Genomic DNA, 19,653 nt, shown 5'->3' with positions numbered 1-19,653 from the left:
TCTCTGGCAATGGTTTGGTTGTGGGAAGAGATTATATGTTCCTTAATGGAGCCCTGTTGCTTATGCATCGTTAAACGCCTAGAAAGAGATGTTGTTGTCTTGCCTATATACTGGGTTTTTTGGAGCTTACAGTCACCAAGAGGGCATTTGAAGGCATAGACGACGTTAGTCTCTTTTAAAGCGTTCTGTTTTGTGTCTGGAGAGTTTCTCATGAGTAGGCTGGCCGTTTTTCTGGTTTTATAGTAAATCGTCAGTTGTATCCTCTGATTTTTGTCTGTAGGGATAACGTTTCTATTAACAATATCTTTCAGGACCCTTTCCTCCGTTTTATGAGCTGTGGAAAAGAAGTTCCTGTAAAATAGTCTAATAGGGGGTATAGGTGTTGTGTTAGTTGTCTCTTCAGAGGTTGCATGGCTTTTCACTTTCCTTCTTATGATGTCTTCGACGAAACCATTGGAGAAGCCGTTATTGACTAGGACCTGCCTTACCCTACAGAGTTCTTCGTCGACTTGCTTCCATTCTGAGCTGTGGCTGAGAGCACGGTCGACATATGCGGTAACAACACTCCTCTTGTACCTGTCTGGGCAGTCGCTGTTGGCATTTAGGCACATTCCTATGTTCGTTTCCTTAGTGTAGACTGCAGTGTGGAAACCTCCGCCCTTTTCCATGACTGTTACATCTAGAAATTGCAGCTTCCCATCCTTATCCATCTCGTAAGTGAAACGCAGCACGGAACTCTGCTCAAATGCCTCCTACAATGCCTCCTACAGTCTACAGGAAAGACTGCTACCAAAATATACTAATATATATATATATATATATATATATATATATATATATATATATATATATATATATATATATATATATATATATATATATATATATATAAATAACAAACATTTCACAACTCAACACCACAACAGTGTGGTGGTGTTGGTGACATTGTGACATTGTGACATTAGAGTGACATTGTCCAGCTGTAAGACCCAGCCTTTGTGCTGGTGATCCTGGACGGGTCCCACCACCCGGGCCAATCCTCAACACTTCCAAGCTAACTATATTTCCTCCATCTCTGATAGTCATCTAACCACATCACTCTTTACACAGATTAAACCATCTTTTAAAGACCTTAGTCGTTTTGCTTGGTGCTTTTCCTGATAGTTTCCTCTGCCCAATAGATATTTCCAGAGGAAAGATGAGTAAGATTATTATTGTGGTGGTGTTAGTGGTGGGGATGATGGGAAAATGTGCCCAGTGGCAAATGGCGGGGGAATCATAGAGCAGGAACCAACTGCTCCAGCTGCAGCAGTAGGTGAAGGACTACCAAGAGGATAGGACTGGAGTAGGACGCCAGGCGCGGCAGGTGGCTGTCGATCTCAACCTGCTCCCACCTCTGCCCACTTGTGACCCTTCACTCCTACAGGATCAACGGCTAGACTCCCTCCTGGACCACCTGCCTCTAGTGGGCACACACCGGCGACAACAACACACACGCATGCAGGTGGAGGGCCTCAAGGCCTTCCTGCTGCAGGTGGGAGAGGAGCCCAAGACCCTGCCTCCCGAAGGATGGTTCAGCTGGAAAATAGCAGTGATTTTCGTCTCCGTCCTTCTCTATCTCTGCCTTAACAGTGGGTCAGGCGTACACTCTACGCCCACTCTAGTAGGGAGTACTACTTCCACGGAGCTAAATCTCTCTCCCACGAAGCCTGATCACACACCCTCACATACCGTTAAAACCCCAAAACAGACCAGTGCTACACCCACAACAACAACAACAACAACAACAACCACAACACCCACAACAACAACACCCACAACAACAGGAGCAACAACAACAAAAACAACACCCACAACAACAGGAGCAACAACAACAAAAACAACACCCACAACAACAGGAGCAACAACAATAAAAACATCAACAGGAGCAACAACAACAACAACAGCAAAAACTACAACAACAAGGACAAACAAAGGCTAAAACCAAAAGATTAGGTCGTGGATAACCTGCCCGAGATAGTTTTTGGGTGCAATTATTGGCCTTAAAGGAAAAAGAATCTAAGATCTTGAGGTCCAATTCAACGTAATTATCTCGCTCAATTGGTATGAAGGGAGAGCAGAGATCTATGGGTATGATGCGGCAAACATCGAGAGGTGCGAAGACGCCCTCCTCCAGATAATGAAGAGCGGCGCAAAATGAGACTAGGCCTACCTCGGACAACGGGAGTGGTAGCGACGCTACGTGTCCTGTTGTTGACAGCGAGAGTCGTAGCGACGCTACGTGTTCTGTTGTTGGCAACGGGAGTGGTAGCGACGCTACGTGTCCTGCTGTTGGCAACGGGAGTGGTGTGTGTGTGTGTGTGTACACCTTGTTGTGCTTGCGGGGGTTGATCTCTGGCTCTTTTGTCCTGCCTTTCAACTGTCAATCAACTAATGTAAAAGTTCCATAGCCTACTGGGCTCTATCATATCTACACTTAAAGCGGTGTATGGAGTCAGCCTCCACCACATCACTTCCTAATGCATTCCATTTGTCTACTACTCTGACACTGAAAAAATTCTTTCCAACGTTCCTATGGCTCATTTTGGCACTCAATTTCCACCTGTGTCCCCTAGTGCGTGTGTCCCTTGTGGTAAATAGCCTGTCTTTAAATACCTATCAATTCCTCTGAGAATCTTGTATGTGGTGATCATACAAGATTCTAACTCCTCTAACTCTTTTGTCTCCCAGTGACGTGGGGTTTAATTCCCGTAGTCTCTCCTCGTATCTCATACCCCCTCAGTTCAGGTACTAGTCTGTTGGCAAACCTTTAAACCTTTCCCAGTTTAGTCTTATGCTTGACTAGATATGGACTCCATGCTGGAGCTGCATACTCCAGGATTTGTCTGACATATGTGATATACAAAGTTCTGAAATATTCCTTACACAAGTTTCTAAAGGATGTTCTTATGCTAGCAAACTTGGTATATGCCGCTGATGTTCCTCTTGATATGAGTTTCATGGGACAGGTCTGGCGTGATATCAACCCCCAGGTCTTTTTCTCTCTCAGACTCTTGAAGTATTTCATCTCCCAAATGATACCTTCTATCTGGTCTCCTGCGCCCTACACCTATCTTCATTACATTGCATTTGCTTGGGTTAAACTAACAACCATTTGTTCGACCACTCCTGCAGCTTGTCCAGGTCTTCTTGAAGCCTCAAGCTGTCCTCCTCTGTCTTAATCCATCAAATAATTTATGTGTTGTCAGCAAACATTGAGAGGAATGAGTCTGTACCCTCTGGGAGATCATTTACGAATATCAGAAACAGGATAGGTCCGAGTACAGAGCTCCGTGGGACAACACTGTTGACTTCCCGCCAATCTGAGGTCTCATCCCTCACTGTAACTCTCTGCTTCCTATTGCTTAGGTACTCCCTTATCCAATGGAGCGCCCTACCAGTTTCTGTTTCGCCTGTTTCTCCAGCTTATGCATCACCCTTTTATGGGGTACTGTATCAAAGGTTTTCCGACAATTAAAAAAAATGCAGTTCGCCCAGCCTTCTCTTTCTTGCTTAATCTTTGTCATCTGATCGTAGAATTCAATTAAGCCTTTAAGGCAAGATTTACCTTCCCTGAACCCATGTTGATGGGTTGTCACGAAGTCCCTTCTTTCTAGATGTATTACTAGGGTCTTTCTCACAATCTTCTCCATCACCTTGCATGGTATAATAATGAAGGAGGCCTGTAGTTCAGTGCCTCGTGTCTGTAACCCTTTTTGTATATTGGGACTACATTAGCCGTCTTCCATATTTCTGGAAGGTCTCCCATTTCCAGTGACCTACTATACACTATGGAGAGTGGCAAGCTAAGTGCTCCTGCACACTCTTTCAATACCCATGGTGAGATTCCGTCCGGGCCAACAGCCTTTCTTACGTCCAGATCCAACAGGTGCCTCTTGACCTCATCCCTTGTAATTTCGAACCCTTCTAAGCCCGCCAGGTTCACTGCCACCTCTCCTAGCCCAGTGACTTCTCCTTCTTCTATTGTGAAGACTTCTTGGACCCTCTTGTTGAGTTCCTCACACACCTCTTTTGTCATTCTCTGTGTACCTGTCCTCACCCGTTTTAAGTTTTATCACCTGTTCCTTCACTGTTGTTTTCCTCCTGATGTGACTGTGTAGTAGCTTTGGTTCGGTTTTGTTTTTATTAGCTAAATCATTTTCATACTTTTTCTCAGCTTTTCTTCTCACACTAACATACTCGTTCCTGGTTCTCTGGCAACTCTCTCTACTGTCTGGTGTTCTGTTATTTCGGAAGTTCCTCCACGCCCTTTTGTTCAGTTCCTTTGCTTTCATACATGTGTGTGTGTGTGTGTGTGTGTGTGTGTACTCACCTATTTGTACTCACCTATTTGTGCTTGCGAGGGTTGAGCTTTGGCTCTTTGGTCCCGCCTCTCAACTGTCAATCAACTGGTTTACAGATTCCTGAGCCTACTGAGCTCTATCATATCTACATTTGAAGCTGTGTATGGAGTCAGCCTCCACCACATTACTACCTAATGCATTCCATCTGTTAATTACTCTGACACTGCAAAAGTTCGTTGTAATGATCTTGTGGCTCATGTGGGTACTCAGTTTCCACCTGCGTCCCCTTGTTCGCGTACCACCAGTGTTAAGTAGTTTATCATTGTTTACCCGGTCGATTCCCCTGGGGATTTTGTAGGTTGTGATCATGTCTCCCCTTACTCTTCTGTCTTCCAGTGTCCTAAGGAGCATTTCCTGCAGCCTTTCCTCGTAACTCATGCCTCTTAGTTCTGGGACTAGTCTAGTGGCATACCTTTAAACTTTTTCCAGCTTCGTCTTGTGCTTGACAAGGTACGGACTCCATGGTGGGGCTGCATACTCCAACATTGGTCTTCCATATGTGGTGTACAAGATTCTAAATGATTCCTTACACAGGTTCCTGAACGCTGTTCTGATATTAGCCAGCCTCGCATATGCTGCAGACGTTATTCTTTTTATGTGGGCTTCAGGAGACAGGTTAGGTGTGATATCAACTCCTAGATCTTTCTCTTTGTCCGTTTCATTAAGTACTTCATCTCTTATTCTGTATCCTGTGTCTGGCCTCCTGTTTCAACTGCCTAGTTTCCTTACTTTGCATTTACTCGGGTTTAACTTCAACAGCCATTTGTTGGACCATTCACTCAGTCTGTCTAGGTCATCTTGTAGCCTCCTACTATCATCCTCTGTTTCAATCCTCCTCATAATTTTTGCATCATCAGCAAACATTGAGAGAAACGAATCAATACCCTCTGGGAGATCATTTACATATATCAGAAACAGTATAGGTCCGAGGAGTGATCCCTGCGGGACTCCACTTGTAACGTCTCGCTAGTCTGAGACCTCACCACTCACAATGACTCTTGCTTAGGTACTCCTTTATCCAATGGAGTACCTTCCCTCTGACTGTGTGTGTGTGAATTTTTGTGACCAGGCAACAAAAATCAGGCAAGAAAGAGAGGGGTGGGCAGACTGCATATTTTTGGATTGCCAGAAAGCCTTTGATACAGTACCATACAAGAGGCTAGTGAAAAAGATGGATATGCAGGCTGGAGTGAAAGAGAAGGTACTCCATTGGATAAGAGAGTACCTAAGCAACAGAACACAACGAGTCACTGTGAGGGGTGAGGTCTCAGATTGGCGAGACGTCACAAGTGGCGTCCTGCTGGGGTTATTCCTTGGACCTATTCTGTTTCTGATATATGTAAATGATCTCTCAGAGGGTATAGACTCGTTTCTCTCAATGTTTGCTAACTATGCAAAAATTATGAGGAGGATGGAAACCGAGGATGATAGTAGGAGGCTACAAGACGAACAAGACATACTGAATGAATTGTCCAACAAATGCCTGCTAAAGTTCAAACCGAGTATATGCAAAGTAATGAAACTAGGCTGGGGAAACAGGAGGCCAGACACTGGATACAGAATAGGAGATGAAGTACTTCATGAAACGGACAGAGAGAAAGAACTAGGAGTTGATATCACACCAAACCTGTCTCTTGCAGCCCATATAAAAAGAATTACGTCTGCGCCATATGCGAGGCTGGCTAACATCAGAACAGCCTTCAGGAATCTGTGTAAGGAATCATTCAGAATCTTGTATACTACATATGTATGACCAATCCTGGAGTATGCGGCTCTAGCATGGAGCTCGTACCTAGTCAAGCACAAGACGAAGCTGGAAAAAGTTCAGAGGTAAGCCACTAGACTAGTCCCGGAACTAAGAGGCATGAGTTACGAAGAAAGGCTGAGGAAAATGGATGTTACGACACTGGAAGACAGAAGAGTAAGGGGAGACATGATCACCACCTACAAAATCCTCAGGGTAATTGACAGAATAGACAAGGATAAACTATTCAACACTGGTGGTACATGAACAAGGAGGACACATGTGGAAACTGAGTACCCAAATGAGCCACAGGGACGTTAGAAAGAACTTTTTCAGTGTCAGGTGAACAGGTAAAATGCATTAGGCAGTTATGTGGTGGAGGCTGACTCCATACACAGATTTAAATGTAGATATGATAGGGCTTTGTAGGCTCAGGAATCTGTACACCAGTTGATCGACGTCTTAGAGGCAGGACCAAACAGCCAGAGCTCAACACCTGCAAGAACAAATAGGTGAGTACACACACACACACACATACACACACACACATACACCCCCGCAAACACAACTAGGTGAGTACAACTAGGTGAGTACACACACACACACATACACACACATACACACACACGCACGATACACACACACGCACGATACACACACACAAACCAAAATACACATCCCCCAAAACATACATGCACAAACACACAAAGGCTAAAAGCTCGGATGGAATCTCACCTTGGATACCGAAGGAAGGAGCTGATGCTCTGTGTCAGCAACTCACCATGGTGTATAACAAATCACTAGTGACAGGTGAACTACCAAAAACCTGGAAGACGGCTAATGTAGTCCCGATATTCAAGAAGGGTGATAGACAGGCGGCACTGAACTACAGGCCAGTGCCACTAACTTGCATATCAGGCAACATGATAGATGTGGGAAAATCTTAGCAAGCTTCTATTGTTTTTATTCTGTGAATATTCAAATATTTACTTTAATAAATTTTTCAGTTGACTTTAATATTTTATTACTTTTCTTCTGAGTTAGTTCTTAGTTAGTTAGTAGTGGACTGTATATTCTGATTCATTTATCACACACAGTTGGGAGGGACAATTTGTAGTTTAAACCACTTATAGGTGGATCTTTCATAAACCACAAATTGTTTACCTAGTCTTTGATATATAAATTATAAATCATACCATATATGGTGGATTAATTTACTATAAATCATACCACATATGGTGGTTTAATTTACTATAAATCATACCACATATGGTGGTTTAATTTACTATAAATCATACCACATATGGTGGTCTAATTTACTATAAATCATACCACATATGGTGGTCTAATTTACTATAAATCATACCACATATGGTGGTCTAATTTATTATTATTACAGCAAATTCAATTAATAACGACTAATACTATGTCTACAGTGTAAAATAAAAGGGGGCCATAGCTGATACTGTTGTTGGGGCCTTCTTAGGCTTTGTAATTGTACCATGAGAATTGGGTGTGGCCCTGTGCCTCAGAGTGCCACATAATGGCGGCTGTCTGGAAGCCTACAAGGCTTGATGTACACCTGGTGGCTGCAATCACAGTTATATTGGTCTGGTCAGATTCTTGTAACTCCAACTCACAATTACCTGCCGTGTGTAAGGAATTAATAATGGTTCCCTAAACATATAAGTACAGGTATGACATGGAATATTTGTGTGTAACGCTGAGTAAACTTTCTTTGTTTGGGGATTTAATCCCTCGTCTTAACGATATTTGCTACATTAATAATGGCCATTATAAATGCAATAGAGATACCGAAAATTGTTCTTCCCTTTGTTCACGTGATCTTCGGTTCGGCGGATTATCACCACCGACTTATCACCTCGATAGATGTTTGAAACGGTGAGCCAAATCATTCTCTCGGACATATGAAGAATCCTCTGGTTCCTCGTCCGTAAGGGACACTAGGGTGCGGAGAGGTCTCCTATACATCAGATAAGCTGGACTTAATAGTTCACGCTGCAAAACATTATCAGAGAGGTAGGTAAGTTGTCGGTTATTAACTCGTGCTTCTATCACTCAACTGATAGCTCAAAGCTCTCCAAATGTACTCACTAGAAAGGAGACGAGAGAAATACCAAATAATATGCACATGGAAAATACTGGAGGAACAGGTCATAAATCTACTCAGTAAAATAACAACGTACTGGAGTGAACAATATGGAAGAAAATGCAGAATGGAACCAGTGAAGAGCAGAGGTGCCATAGGCACAATCAGAGAACACTGTATAAACATCAGAGGTCCGCGGTTGTTCAACGTCCTACCAGCAAGCACCAGAAATATTGTCGGAACAACGGTGGTCATCTTCAAGAGAAAACTAGATTGTTTTCTTCAAGGAGTGCCGGACCAACCGGGCTGTGATGGGTATGTGGGCCTGTGGGCCGCTCCAATCAACATCCTGGTGAACCAACCTCTCACAAGTCAAGCCTGGCCTCTGGCCGGGCTTGGGGAGTAGAACAACTCCCAGAACCCCATCAAGCAGGTATCAAGCAGGTATCTCTATGGCTACGGTTTGGAGATCCTGTAGGTCAACCTTTTGGTGGTGTAGGGTTTCTGTAGAGAACGTTGTCACTGTACCAATCATGCATTCATTGAACCCTCCGTGCCATGGTACTCTGGGAGGTATGAATTTCAAGTGGAACTGCCGTTAATTTAGGGCCTTGCGCACCATTGGGTGTGTCCAGATTTTCCTCAGACATGCTTCTCCTGCCACTAAGTTGGCCCCATTGTCTGAGATCATTAACTTAGGACAGGATTTACGTGAAGCAAACCTGTGGAAAGCCTATAAGAATGCCTCGGCACTCATATTGGGAGTCACTTCTAGATGGCCTGCCCTTGTTGTGGCACAAGTGAAACGATAGAAACCAGCCTTTACTGTTTTTTTGTCCTTGGTGCCTGTTAGTGTTAGTGCTCCTGTGAAATCTACTCCTGTAGTCTCAGAGGGACGAATAAGTTCAACTCGTTCCTTTGGAAGTGGAGAAGGGCCTGGATATGGACACACTCTGGCATCGTATCTCTGGCAAATAACACAGGATTTAATTATGGATTTTACTGTCTGCCTACCTTGGGGTAGCCAGTACTGTTGTCTTAAGTCTGTGAGTGTATCTAATACCTCACCATGCAGAGTGTTGTGTTTGTATATGTGTAACACAATTAGTTTGCTTACTATGTTGTGACGAGGAAGCAATATTGGATTTTTTGCTTCCAGATCTATGTCTGCATGCTGTACGCGGCCTCCGCATCTAATTATGTTATAATTGTTGGTATCTACCCAGAGACCCAGATCATTTTGTAGGAACATTTAGGAACATTGTCAAATCATTTAAGAAATAATCATTGTCATGATCATTTAGGAACATCGTCAAATTCTGTCCCGAATGTGTCTGTCTGGGCTCTTTTGACCCAGTACCTTAGGGCACTAGGGAATTTATGCTTAATTTCTATTTTCTTTGGAAAATCAAACACCACTTGGATGACACCTATTAGTTTGTTGAGTTCAGAGTACCGATTAGGATCATTACCAAAGTCCGAGGTAGTTCTGGGTTCTTAGTGGGAACAGTGTCATTGGTCACAATGACTTGTGGCTTTTGTTTAGGCCACTGGTCGCTGACTAGCCACTGAGGTCCATTGAACCACATCTCTACCTTTGTTAATTGCTGTAAAGGCAGGCCTCGAGAAAGATAGTCAGCTGGATTCTCTTTGGTGGGTACATATCTCTAGTTCATACCCTACTGACAACTCTCGTATTTCCTTAAGGCGGTTACTCACATAATGATTTTTAACTATCATTGTTTTTCACCCACTGTAGCACTGCCTCATTATCTGACCATACCACTGTTTCTTCAAAGTGGATGTTGCTTAAGGCCTTGATCAGATAATGAGCCAATATTACACCTAGCAGAAAGGCTGTTAATTCCAGTTGTGGCAATGATCATTTCTTTAATGGTGCCGCTCCAGCCTTTGATGTGAGCAAATTGGCTTGCCCATTTGAGACCAGGTAAGCTACTGTGCCATAAGCCTTTCCTGAGGCATCACAGAATACATGGAGCTTAATTGGTTCTTTTTCATTTACTGTGTTCCGAGGGAACTTGACAGACTCTAGGATACTTAAATCTTTCACTAGCCTTTGGCATTTTTCTTCTAAGGTAGGTGTTAGAAGATCATCCCAGCCTATCTTTTGTTGCCAACATTCCTGTATTATCAACTTCCCATTAATTAAGATTAGACTTAATAGTCCCAATGGGTCGAAGGGTTTGCTGACTTGTGAGAGTAATTTTCTCATTGTTAGGTTGGTGCTATTTGGCTCCACCGACTTGATTGTCGTATTGATCTGCTGTTGTATCCCATTCGACGCCTAGTACTTTTGTCTTCTCGGGTACCTGGTAATCAGGAAAATCAGTTTCGATCAGTTGATTTAATTTGGCATTGTTGGAGACCCACGACTTGGGAGGCATATTTGCTCCCATTAATTCTCGATTGGCCTTGTGGTATATGTTCAGCAGTTTACTCTCACTGCTGGTTGTTTCTTGGAAATTGTCCACATACAAGTTATTGCTAATTTCTCTTTTATTTGGGCTATTGGACTTCTTCAAGTGCATGTCTAAGGTAGCTTGAAGCCGAAACAGTGAAGACATGGCACCAGACAAAACAGACGCAAACCTGTAAGTGATTAATTCACTGTTTGGGTCGTTAGGATCCTTAATCCATTGGAACTTTGTGTAGTTACGTTCATCTTCTTGGAGTTCTACCCTAAGGAAGGCTATACTGATGTCTACCGTGTATGCGTAAGTCCCGATGTGGAAATTTAACAGCACGTCGTATTGCGTTTGTGCCAGGCTAGGGCCAGTTTGAAGGCAGTCATTTAAGGAAACACTACTCTGCTTTGTCTTAGCACTGCAATTAAATACTATCCATAGTGTAGATGAATTTTTCAGTACAGGATGGTGTGGCAGGTAGCGTCCTTCCTTTGGGTTATCATTTGTGACAACTTCGACAAATTTGTCACCCAGTTGCTTTTTGATTATTTCATGGTACAATTTCAAGTTCTCAGGATGTCTTTGTAAGCGCAACACCGGCGACCCTAATTGGTTTTGTGCCATAAAATGGTTGATGGGTAGCTTTGAATGATTCAGCTTCCATGGTAACCTCACCCAGTATTGATTATCTCTGTAGATAACTGAGTCCAGGTATTGTTTGTAAGTCCAGACATCATCTGGGCTAGGTTGTTCAGGGACAATGCCGAGAGTTGCCAGGTCCCATAGTTTATGTACAGGGGGATCAAGCTCATCCTCGGATATGTCTCTGAATTGCAGTGGATACTGTTCTCCTAGTCATGCAACCATTACTGGGTTGGTATGTTGGTGGTCTACAGGTGCGGGTTGCTTCAGCCGTAATGCTGGGCCTGTTAGCAAATAGCCACCAGCAGACGGTAACAGGTTCATTCCCTGTTTTTCGTCCTTTCCTCTGATAAACTTATGGTAGACATCTGATCACATAAGGATTCCAATATTGGAGAGGTTGTCTGATGTGATTTTGTCAGCCAATTTGATTCCCTTTTCTTCCAGGAATTTGGCTGTTGTCCCTAGACCATGCACATACAGGTTTGATGGGAATTTATCTACTACAAGAGCTTGTATCGTTCGGACATAACCGCCTAAATGTACTTTAGGTTGTACTACCTTGAAGACTTGCGCTCCTGAGTTAATCAGAAATCCTGCTACGTCTATTCGTGTCTCTCGTATAGGTTTGAGTTTCAAGGCATCTACCAACTTCTTTGAGATAAAAGTAATTTGGGATCCTTGGTCAAATAATACACGTATGGTGATCTTGGACTGTCCATTTTTAATGATCAATTGAGCAGTGGGTAGAGCAGTTGAGCAGTGGCAGGTAGTATGGTACAAAGCTGTACTGAAGTGGAAGTTCCTTCCTCCAAATGTGGTTTGGGAGACTTTTGTACTTGAGTCCCCAGAGTTCTGTATGGTGTTGACCTTTATGGCACCTATTACATGTGCGTATTTGAGTTGCACAGGTGTCGGGATTATGTGACCTTATACATCTGGTTCATTTACGTAACTCCTTAAGTCGCTTTATATGGGTAACACGATGAGGATAAGTTTTGCAGCTGTACATGGTATGATGTTGTTCACAGAACACACATGGGCTCCAGACGTTAACAGCATCTTGTGGAGTCACCGTTTTGGGTGACACACTATCTGTAGGTTTGGAGGGACCCACTGCATATGTGCCCACACTGCCTTGTTTCCACTTTGGGGAGGGGGAAGATGTTTTAGATTTATTTGGAGTACTGTTTGTACTCTGTTGTTTACTATTAGTGGTTAAAGAAGGTTTAGATGTCGATTTTCCATCTGTGTTATCTCGTTGTCTTTCTATGATGAATCTCAAACCTTCAGTTATCTCCTTTACTATTAGAAAAGATTTATTATATAAGACAAACAACTTATCCAGTATGTCACTGGTAATTTGTGTCTCATATGAACTTAGATTATCCAGTCCAATTCATCCAGATTTACTTTATTCTTAAACCCCTTGAGCAAGGACTTAAGCTCGAATCTAAAGACTTGGAGTAAGTCAGCTGACCCATCTGGAGGGGAAATATCTAACAGTTTCTGGATTAGAAGTCTGATAGTCCTTTCTGGCTAAGCATAATTTGCCTTAAGGAGCTGTATTGCGCTATCATAACCATCATCAGTAAAGGTCAAATTACAGACCACTTTTTAATCCTTTAAGACAGCTTGTAAATATGTAAGTTTTGTTGTCTTTGCTATATTAGCATTAGAATACACAGAATCAACAAATTTGTCCCAGAAATTATCCCAACTCTCGTTCTTTGTACCAGAGAAAGTTGGGAGACTGAGTGATGGAAATTTGACTTCTGGTTGTGTCGGGTTTTGGGAAGCTGTGGCTGCAATGTTTGTAGTGTCCGTGTGTATGGTTATTAACTTGTCAAAGTAAGTAAATAATTATCAAAAGAAGGCACCAAACCGGGAAGGCTATGTAGCACCATCAAAGTGCGGAATAATCAGAGGGCGCTAAATATCACCAAGGATGCCAATACGAGAACAAAAACGCAAAAGGCGAACGATATCAAAAGTATCCGAGTCATCAAGAATTCTATTGAGGGACAGGTGACTGCGAGGGGCGGTCGGAAAGCAAGATATACGCTCGTCCTGGAAGTCAGGACATTCAAGAATAACATGCACGACCGTAAGAGGGACAATGCAATTAGGACAATAAGGAGCAGGGCGTCGCTCCATCAAGTGACCATGGGTTAAGCGAGTATGGCCAATACGCAACCTCGCCAGAGCCTTTTCCCATCGCCGGTTATGGTGGTAGGAGGACGGTAACGAGGAAACAAAACATTTAAGAGTACGTAGTTTGTTACCAGTAACAGATGACCAAGAAGCCTGCTAACAGGTATGAATGGAGGAATGGATAACCGGGTAAAAGTCGGAATATTGAATACCTTTACGAGAGATGGGACAAGACCGGACAGCTTCCTTGGCGGCAGCATCCGCACGCTCATTTAAAGACACACCAATATGGCTGAGAACCCAAGAAAACTCAACAGACTTAAATTTACTGTGAACGAGAAACAGGCAATACTGGATCTCGACAACCACTGGATGAACCAGATTAAAGGCCTTCAGAGCCATGAGGGCACTACGAGAGTCAACAACAACAACAAAGGAAGACTGATAATGAGAAAGCAGGAGACGAAGAGCATAGAGAATAGCATAAAGTTCCGCTGTGAAGATGCTAGTCTCCGGAGGTAAGTGACACATATAAGTGCGATCAGGAAAAGCAACAGAGTAGCCAACACCATCCGCAGACTTAGACCCATCGGTGAAGAATGAAACGGAGCGGGAGTGAGAAGAGAAGTACTCAAGGAAAAGGAATTTTAGAACCGTAGGAGGGGTAAAGGCTTTAGTGATGCGGGTCAAGGAAGTACAAAACTGCGGAAGAGGGACTCTCCATGGGGGCAAAGAAGGAACAACACGAGGAGAAACATTAGAAATACGAACAGAAAGAGAATCCAGTAAGCGAGATAACCGGACAGAAAGAGAGAAGTGGTGAAGAGGAACAGGAACCGTAGGAGGGGTAAAAGTTAAAGCACAGAGGCGAGAGGAAGGATGTTGTAAGGACCTCGCAAGATATCGAAGACAGTAGCGATCACGGCGGTCCTGGAGAGACAGGAAGCCAGTGTCAACATACAAGCTAAGGACGGGAGTCGAACGAAAGGCACTAAAACTGAGGCCCAACCCAGTATGGTGCAAAGCATCAAGACGGCAAAAAGTAGAAGGAGAAGCAGACGAGTAAGCAGGGCAACCATAAGCGAGCTTAGACAGGACGAGAGAGGAATGTAAAGCAAGGAGAGTGCGCCTATCTGCCCCCCAAGAAGTATGGGACAACACCCGAAGGAGGGCAAGGGCCTTAGAGCACTCAACACGGAGGTAAGAGATATAGGGAGATCAAGACAAACGAGTGTCAAGGAATAACCCCAAAAGCTTCGCAGAATCTTTGTACTCACGGGGATGATCATAAAGTGACAAAGAGGGACGAAGAACAACCCGTTTCCAAGTAAAAGTTATGGCACAAGTCTTAGTAGTAGAGAACTTGAAGCCATGCTCGGTGGCCCAAGACGACACGGCATCAATCGCAAGTTGAAGCCGGCGTTGAAGGAAAGGCGAATCATCACTTTGACAGCAAAGGGTAAGATCATCGACATAGAGAGTGGAGAAGATGCCTGAAGTAAGAGAGGAAAGAAAACCATTGAGGGCAACCAGAAAAAGAGTAGTGCTCAGAACACTACCCTGGGGCACACCTTCATATTGCTGAAAAGAGGCAGAGAGAGCGGTACCAAGCAGCACCCGAAAGGAACGACGAGAGAAGAAGATGCGGAGAAAGAGAGGGAGATGACCACGAAGGCCAAAAGAATGAAACTGGGATAGAATATGATATCGCCAAGTGGTGTTGTAAGACTTTTCCAGGTCAAAAAGAACGGCAACAACGGAGGTCTTCGCAGCAAAAGCAGTACGAATATAGACTTCCAAGTTCTCCAGGACATGTGTCGTGCTGCGGCACTTGCGGAAACCAAATTGAGAAGGGGAGAGGAGGTGATGGTGTTCCAGGAACCACATCAGACGAACGTTAACCATACGTTCAAAGAGTTTGCAGACACAACTTCTGAGGGCAATAGGGCGAAAGTCCTTAGGGGATGTTCCCAGAGACCCTGGTTTATGAACAGGGAGGACAATGGCATCGAGCCAGTCCTCAGGGACTGACGACGACTCCCAGATCTGATTATACAGACTCAGTAAATACTGAGACGTGCACTGAGGGAGATGGCGAAGCATCTCACAATGAATACCATCGCAGCCCACTACCATAGAACCGCAGAGGGCCAGGGCAGAACGAAGTTAAGAGAGAGCAAAGGGATCGTTATAGGGGAGTCGAAGACGAGTGCAGAAATCTAAATGACTAGACTCATGGACAGGTTTACGAAGTAGGAAAGACTGGGGAAGATGAAGACCAGAGCTTAGAGAAGAAAAGTGAGAACTCAGTTCGGTAGTGACTTGCAACGGGTCCGCAACAAGAGTACCATGGAGGTGAAGGACCGGTGAAACATCGGGAATGAACTTACCTGATATCTTGTGGATACGCTTCCAGATCTGCGACAGAGGAGTTTCGTACGTGATGATGGAGACATAAGATGCCCAACATTCACGTTTAGCTGTACAGATGACCCTACGGGTTACCGCACTCGCTTTCCGAAAAAAAAGAAAAGAATCGGCCATCTGCCGACGGCGGTGCCTCTTCCAGGCTGCATGTTTACAGCGGACAGCCCGAGCACAGTCTGCATTCCACCAGGGAACGCACTTCCGTGGACCCCGAGAGCAAGAGTAAGGAATAGAGCAGAGGGCAGCGTCGAAGACAGTGTCATGAAAAAGGAGGAGAGCGTGAGGGAGAGGTCAGAGAGAGCAGCACAGAGAGTAAATAGGTTCCACTTTAGCAAACTGCCACCTAGGGAAGGAGAGGGAAGGGTGAAAAGAGAAAAAGGAAACAAGGATGGGGAAATGGTCACTGCCATGGAGGTCATCAAGAACCTGCCACGTGAAATGTAAGTAAAGAGAAGATGAGCAAAGAGAAAGATCATGACAGGAAAGGGTGTGAGTCCGAGAGTCCAAATGAGTGGGCTCACCAGAATTCAGAAGAGACAGGGAAGAAGAGAGGATAAACGGCTCAAGAAGGCGACCTTGGGTATTCATCAGAACATCACCCCAAAGAGAATGACGACAATTGAAATCACCCAGCAGGAGTACAGGCTCCGGCAAGGAGTCCAGTAGGTGTTTCAGATCAGGAAGAGAAAGCGGGACACTCGGTGGGAGATAAATGAACAAACTGTGTACCATATCCCCACAAAGATACGAGCAGCAGAACAATGGAGAGGCGAAGGAAAATTATGGAGACAAAGGGAGCATCAGAGGGAATCAAGAAAACAGAAGAAATAAGAGCCGCTGGGGGGGGGGAGTAGAGAAAGGAATAGCCACGAAAGCGACCAGGACGAGCACCAAGCATCGGCTCCTGGAGACAGACACAAAGGGGCGAAAACCGCGAAATCAGAAGTTGGAGTTCGAGGAAATTGGCGTAATAACCTCGATCGTTTCATTGAAGAATAGACATCGACGAGAAGAGAAAGACAACAACAGAGAACAAGGAAGAAACAAAGGCAAAAGAGCAACATAGCATGTTAAAGAATATCAGGATCGGGATCAGGGTCAGCAAAGTCAGGGTTAGGGGGCAAGGGTAAACTGAGCAAAGACGGAGGGAAAGAAGCGGGAGAACAGACCAGAGGTGGGCGGGCGGGGTCCGGAGGAGGAGTAAGAGGAGAAGACAACGGAAAGGAGCAGTCAAGGACAGCAGCAGGAAGAGGGAAAGTAGAAAGAGGGGAGCGTACCTCAGCAAGGGCAGCAACCGAGAGGGAACCGGAGGCCAAAGAAACCTCCATAGCAGGAACAGGGGGCGCAAACACTGAAATGGGAGGGGAAGGAGCAATAGAGCCAGTAGTAGGGGCCGAGGAACAAAGCGAAGCCTTCTTCCCAGCAAACAATTTAAGGTTGCCACAATATATCTGGAAAGTATTTGAAAGGATTGGAAACGTTTGTTTTATTGTATCATATACGAATTTGTGTGTGGAGTTAAATAGGTTTCCAAAACTTATAACCAAAACCTACGTATCTAACACTAATTTGAGATGTTGTGGCAACTTTACAATCCTAACATGAATCATTCATAATCCATTCATATACCAATATGAATCTCTTATGAAAGGTTTGAGCCTATAATCTGAACCCTTTTCACATCTTTGTGTTTAAAGTTAAATTTCTTGAAATTAAATTATATTATTTTATATTATATTCTTATTTTTATTATATTTTATTTTATATTATATTATTATTTTTATTATATTTTATTTTATATTATATTATTATTTTTATTATATTTTATTTTATATTATATTATTATTTTCAATTTAAATATTAAAACCAATTTAAGGGTAAAAAAAATCTAATAATTTATATTTCTTTTATTATTTACTAACAAATCAGCAAAAATACAAAAAACATATGCCCTATATAAATATATATATATATGTCGTACCTAGTTGCCAGAACGCACTTCTCTGCCTACTATGCAAGGCCCGATTTGCCTAATAAGCCAAGTTTTCATGAATTAATTATTTTTCGACTACCTAACCTACCTAACCTAACCTAACCTAACTTTTTTGGCTACCTAACCAAACCTCACGTATAAAGATAGGTTAGGTTAGGTTAGGTAGGGTTGGTTAGGTTCGGTCATATATCTACGTTAATTTTAACTCCAATAAAAAAAAATTGACCTCATACATAATGAAATGGGTAGCTTTATCATTTCATAAGAAAAAAATTAGAAAAAAATATATTAATTCAGGAATACTTGGCTTATTAGGCAAATCGGGCCTTGCATAGTAGGCCAAAAAGTGAGTTCTGGCTACTAGGTACGACATATATATATATATATATATATATATATATATATATATATATATATATATATATATATATATATGTCGTACCTAGTAGCCAGAACTCACTTCTCAGCCTACTATTCAAGGCCCAATTTGCCTAATAAGCCAAGTTTTCCTGAATTAATATATTTACTATAATTTTTTTCTTATGAAATGATAAAGCAACCATTTTCTCTATGTATGAGGTCAATTTTTTTTTATTGGAGTTAAAATTAACGTAGATATATGACCGAACCTAACCAACCCTACCTAACCTAACCTAACCTATATTTATAGGTAAGGTTAGGTTAGGTAGCCAAAAAAGCTAGGTTAGGTTAGGTTAGGTAGGTTAGGTAGACGAAAAAACATTAATTCATGAAAACTTGGCTTATTAGGCAAATCGGGCCTTGAATAGTAGGCTGAGAAGTGCGTTCTGGCTATTAGGTACGACATATATATATATATATATATATATATATATATATATATATATATATATATATATATATATATATATATATATATATATATATATATATATATATATATATATATATATATATATATATATATGTCGTACCTAATAGCCAGAACGCACTTCTCAGCCTACTATTCAAGGCCCGATTTGCCTAATAAGCCAAGTTTTCATGAATTAATGTTTTTTCGTCTACCTAACCTACCTAACCTAACCTAACCTAGCTTTTTTTGGCTACCTAACCTAACCTTACCTATAAATAAAGGTTAGGTTAGGTTAGGTAGGGTTGGTTAGGTTCGGTCATATATCTACGTTAATTTTAACTCCAATAAAAAAAAATTGACCTCATACATAGAGAAAAGGGTTGCTTTATCATTTCATAAGAAAAAAATTATAGTAAATATATTAATTCAGGAAAACTTGGCTTATTAGGCAAATCGGGCCTTGAATAGTAGGCTGAGAAGTGAGTTCTGGCTACTAGGTACGACATATATATATATATATATATGTCGTACCTAGTAGCCAGAACTCACTTCTCAGCCTACTATGCACGGCCCGATTTGCCTAATAAGCCAAGTTTTCCAGAATTAATATATTTTCTCTAATTTTTTTGTTATGAAATGATAAAGCTACCCATTTCATTATGTATGAGGTCAATTTTTTTTTATTGGAGTTAAAATTAACGTAGATATATGACTGAACCTAACCAACCCTACCTAACCTAACCTAACCTATCTTTATAGGTTAGGTTAGGTTAGGTAGGCGAAAAAGTTAGGTTAGGTTAGGTTAGGTAGGTTAGGTAGTCGAAAAACAAATAATTCATGAAAACTTGGCTTATTAGGCAAATTTGGCCTTGCATAGTAGGCTGAGAAGTGCGTTCTGGCTACTAGGTACGACATATATATA

At 42.5% G+C, this 19,653-nt stretch overlaps 1 protein-coding gene across 1 annotated transcript; it reads right to left on the bottom strand.

The window, feature by feature from the left end:
* Positions 1-10,503: 10,503 nt before the first annotated feature.
* On the bottom strand, positions 10,504-11,307 carry LOC138368542 (uncharacterized). Its single transcript, XM_069331067.1, has one exon. The coding sequence runs from the start codon at positions 11,305-11,307 to the stop codon at positions 10,504-10,506; it is 804 nt and encodes a 267-aa protein (XP_069187168.1).
* Between the last annotated feature and the right edge of the window lie 8,346 nt (positions 11,308-19,653).

This window comes from Procambarus clarkii, chromosome 25 (assembly GCF_040958095.1).
Source record: "Procambarus clarkii isolate CNS0578487 chromosome 25, FALCON_Pclarkii_2.0, whole genome shotgun sequence".
NCBI lineage: Eukaryota > Metazoa > Arthropoda > Malacostraca > Decapoda > Cambaridae > Procambarus > Procambarus clarkii.
The sequence above is the reverse complement of the archived record's forward strand: the minus strand, read 5'-3'. Positions and strand labels throughout refer to the sequence as shown.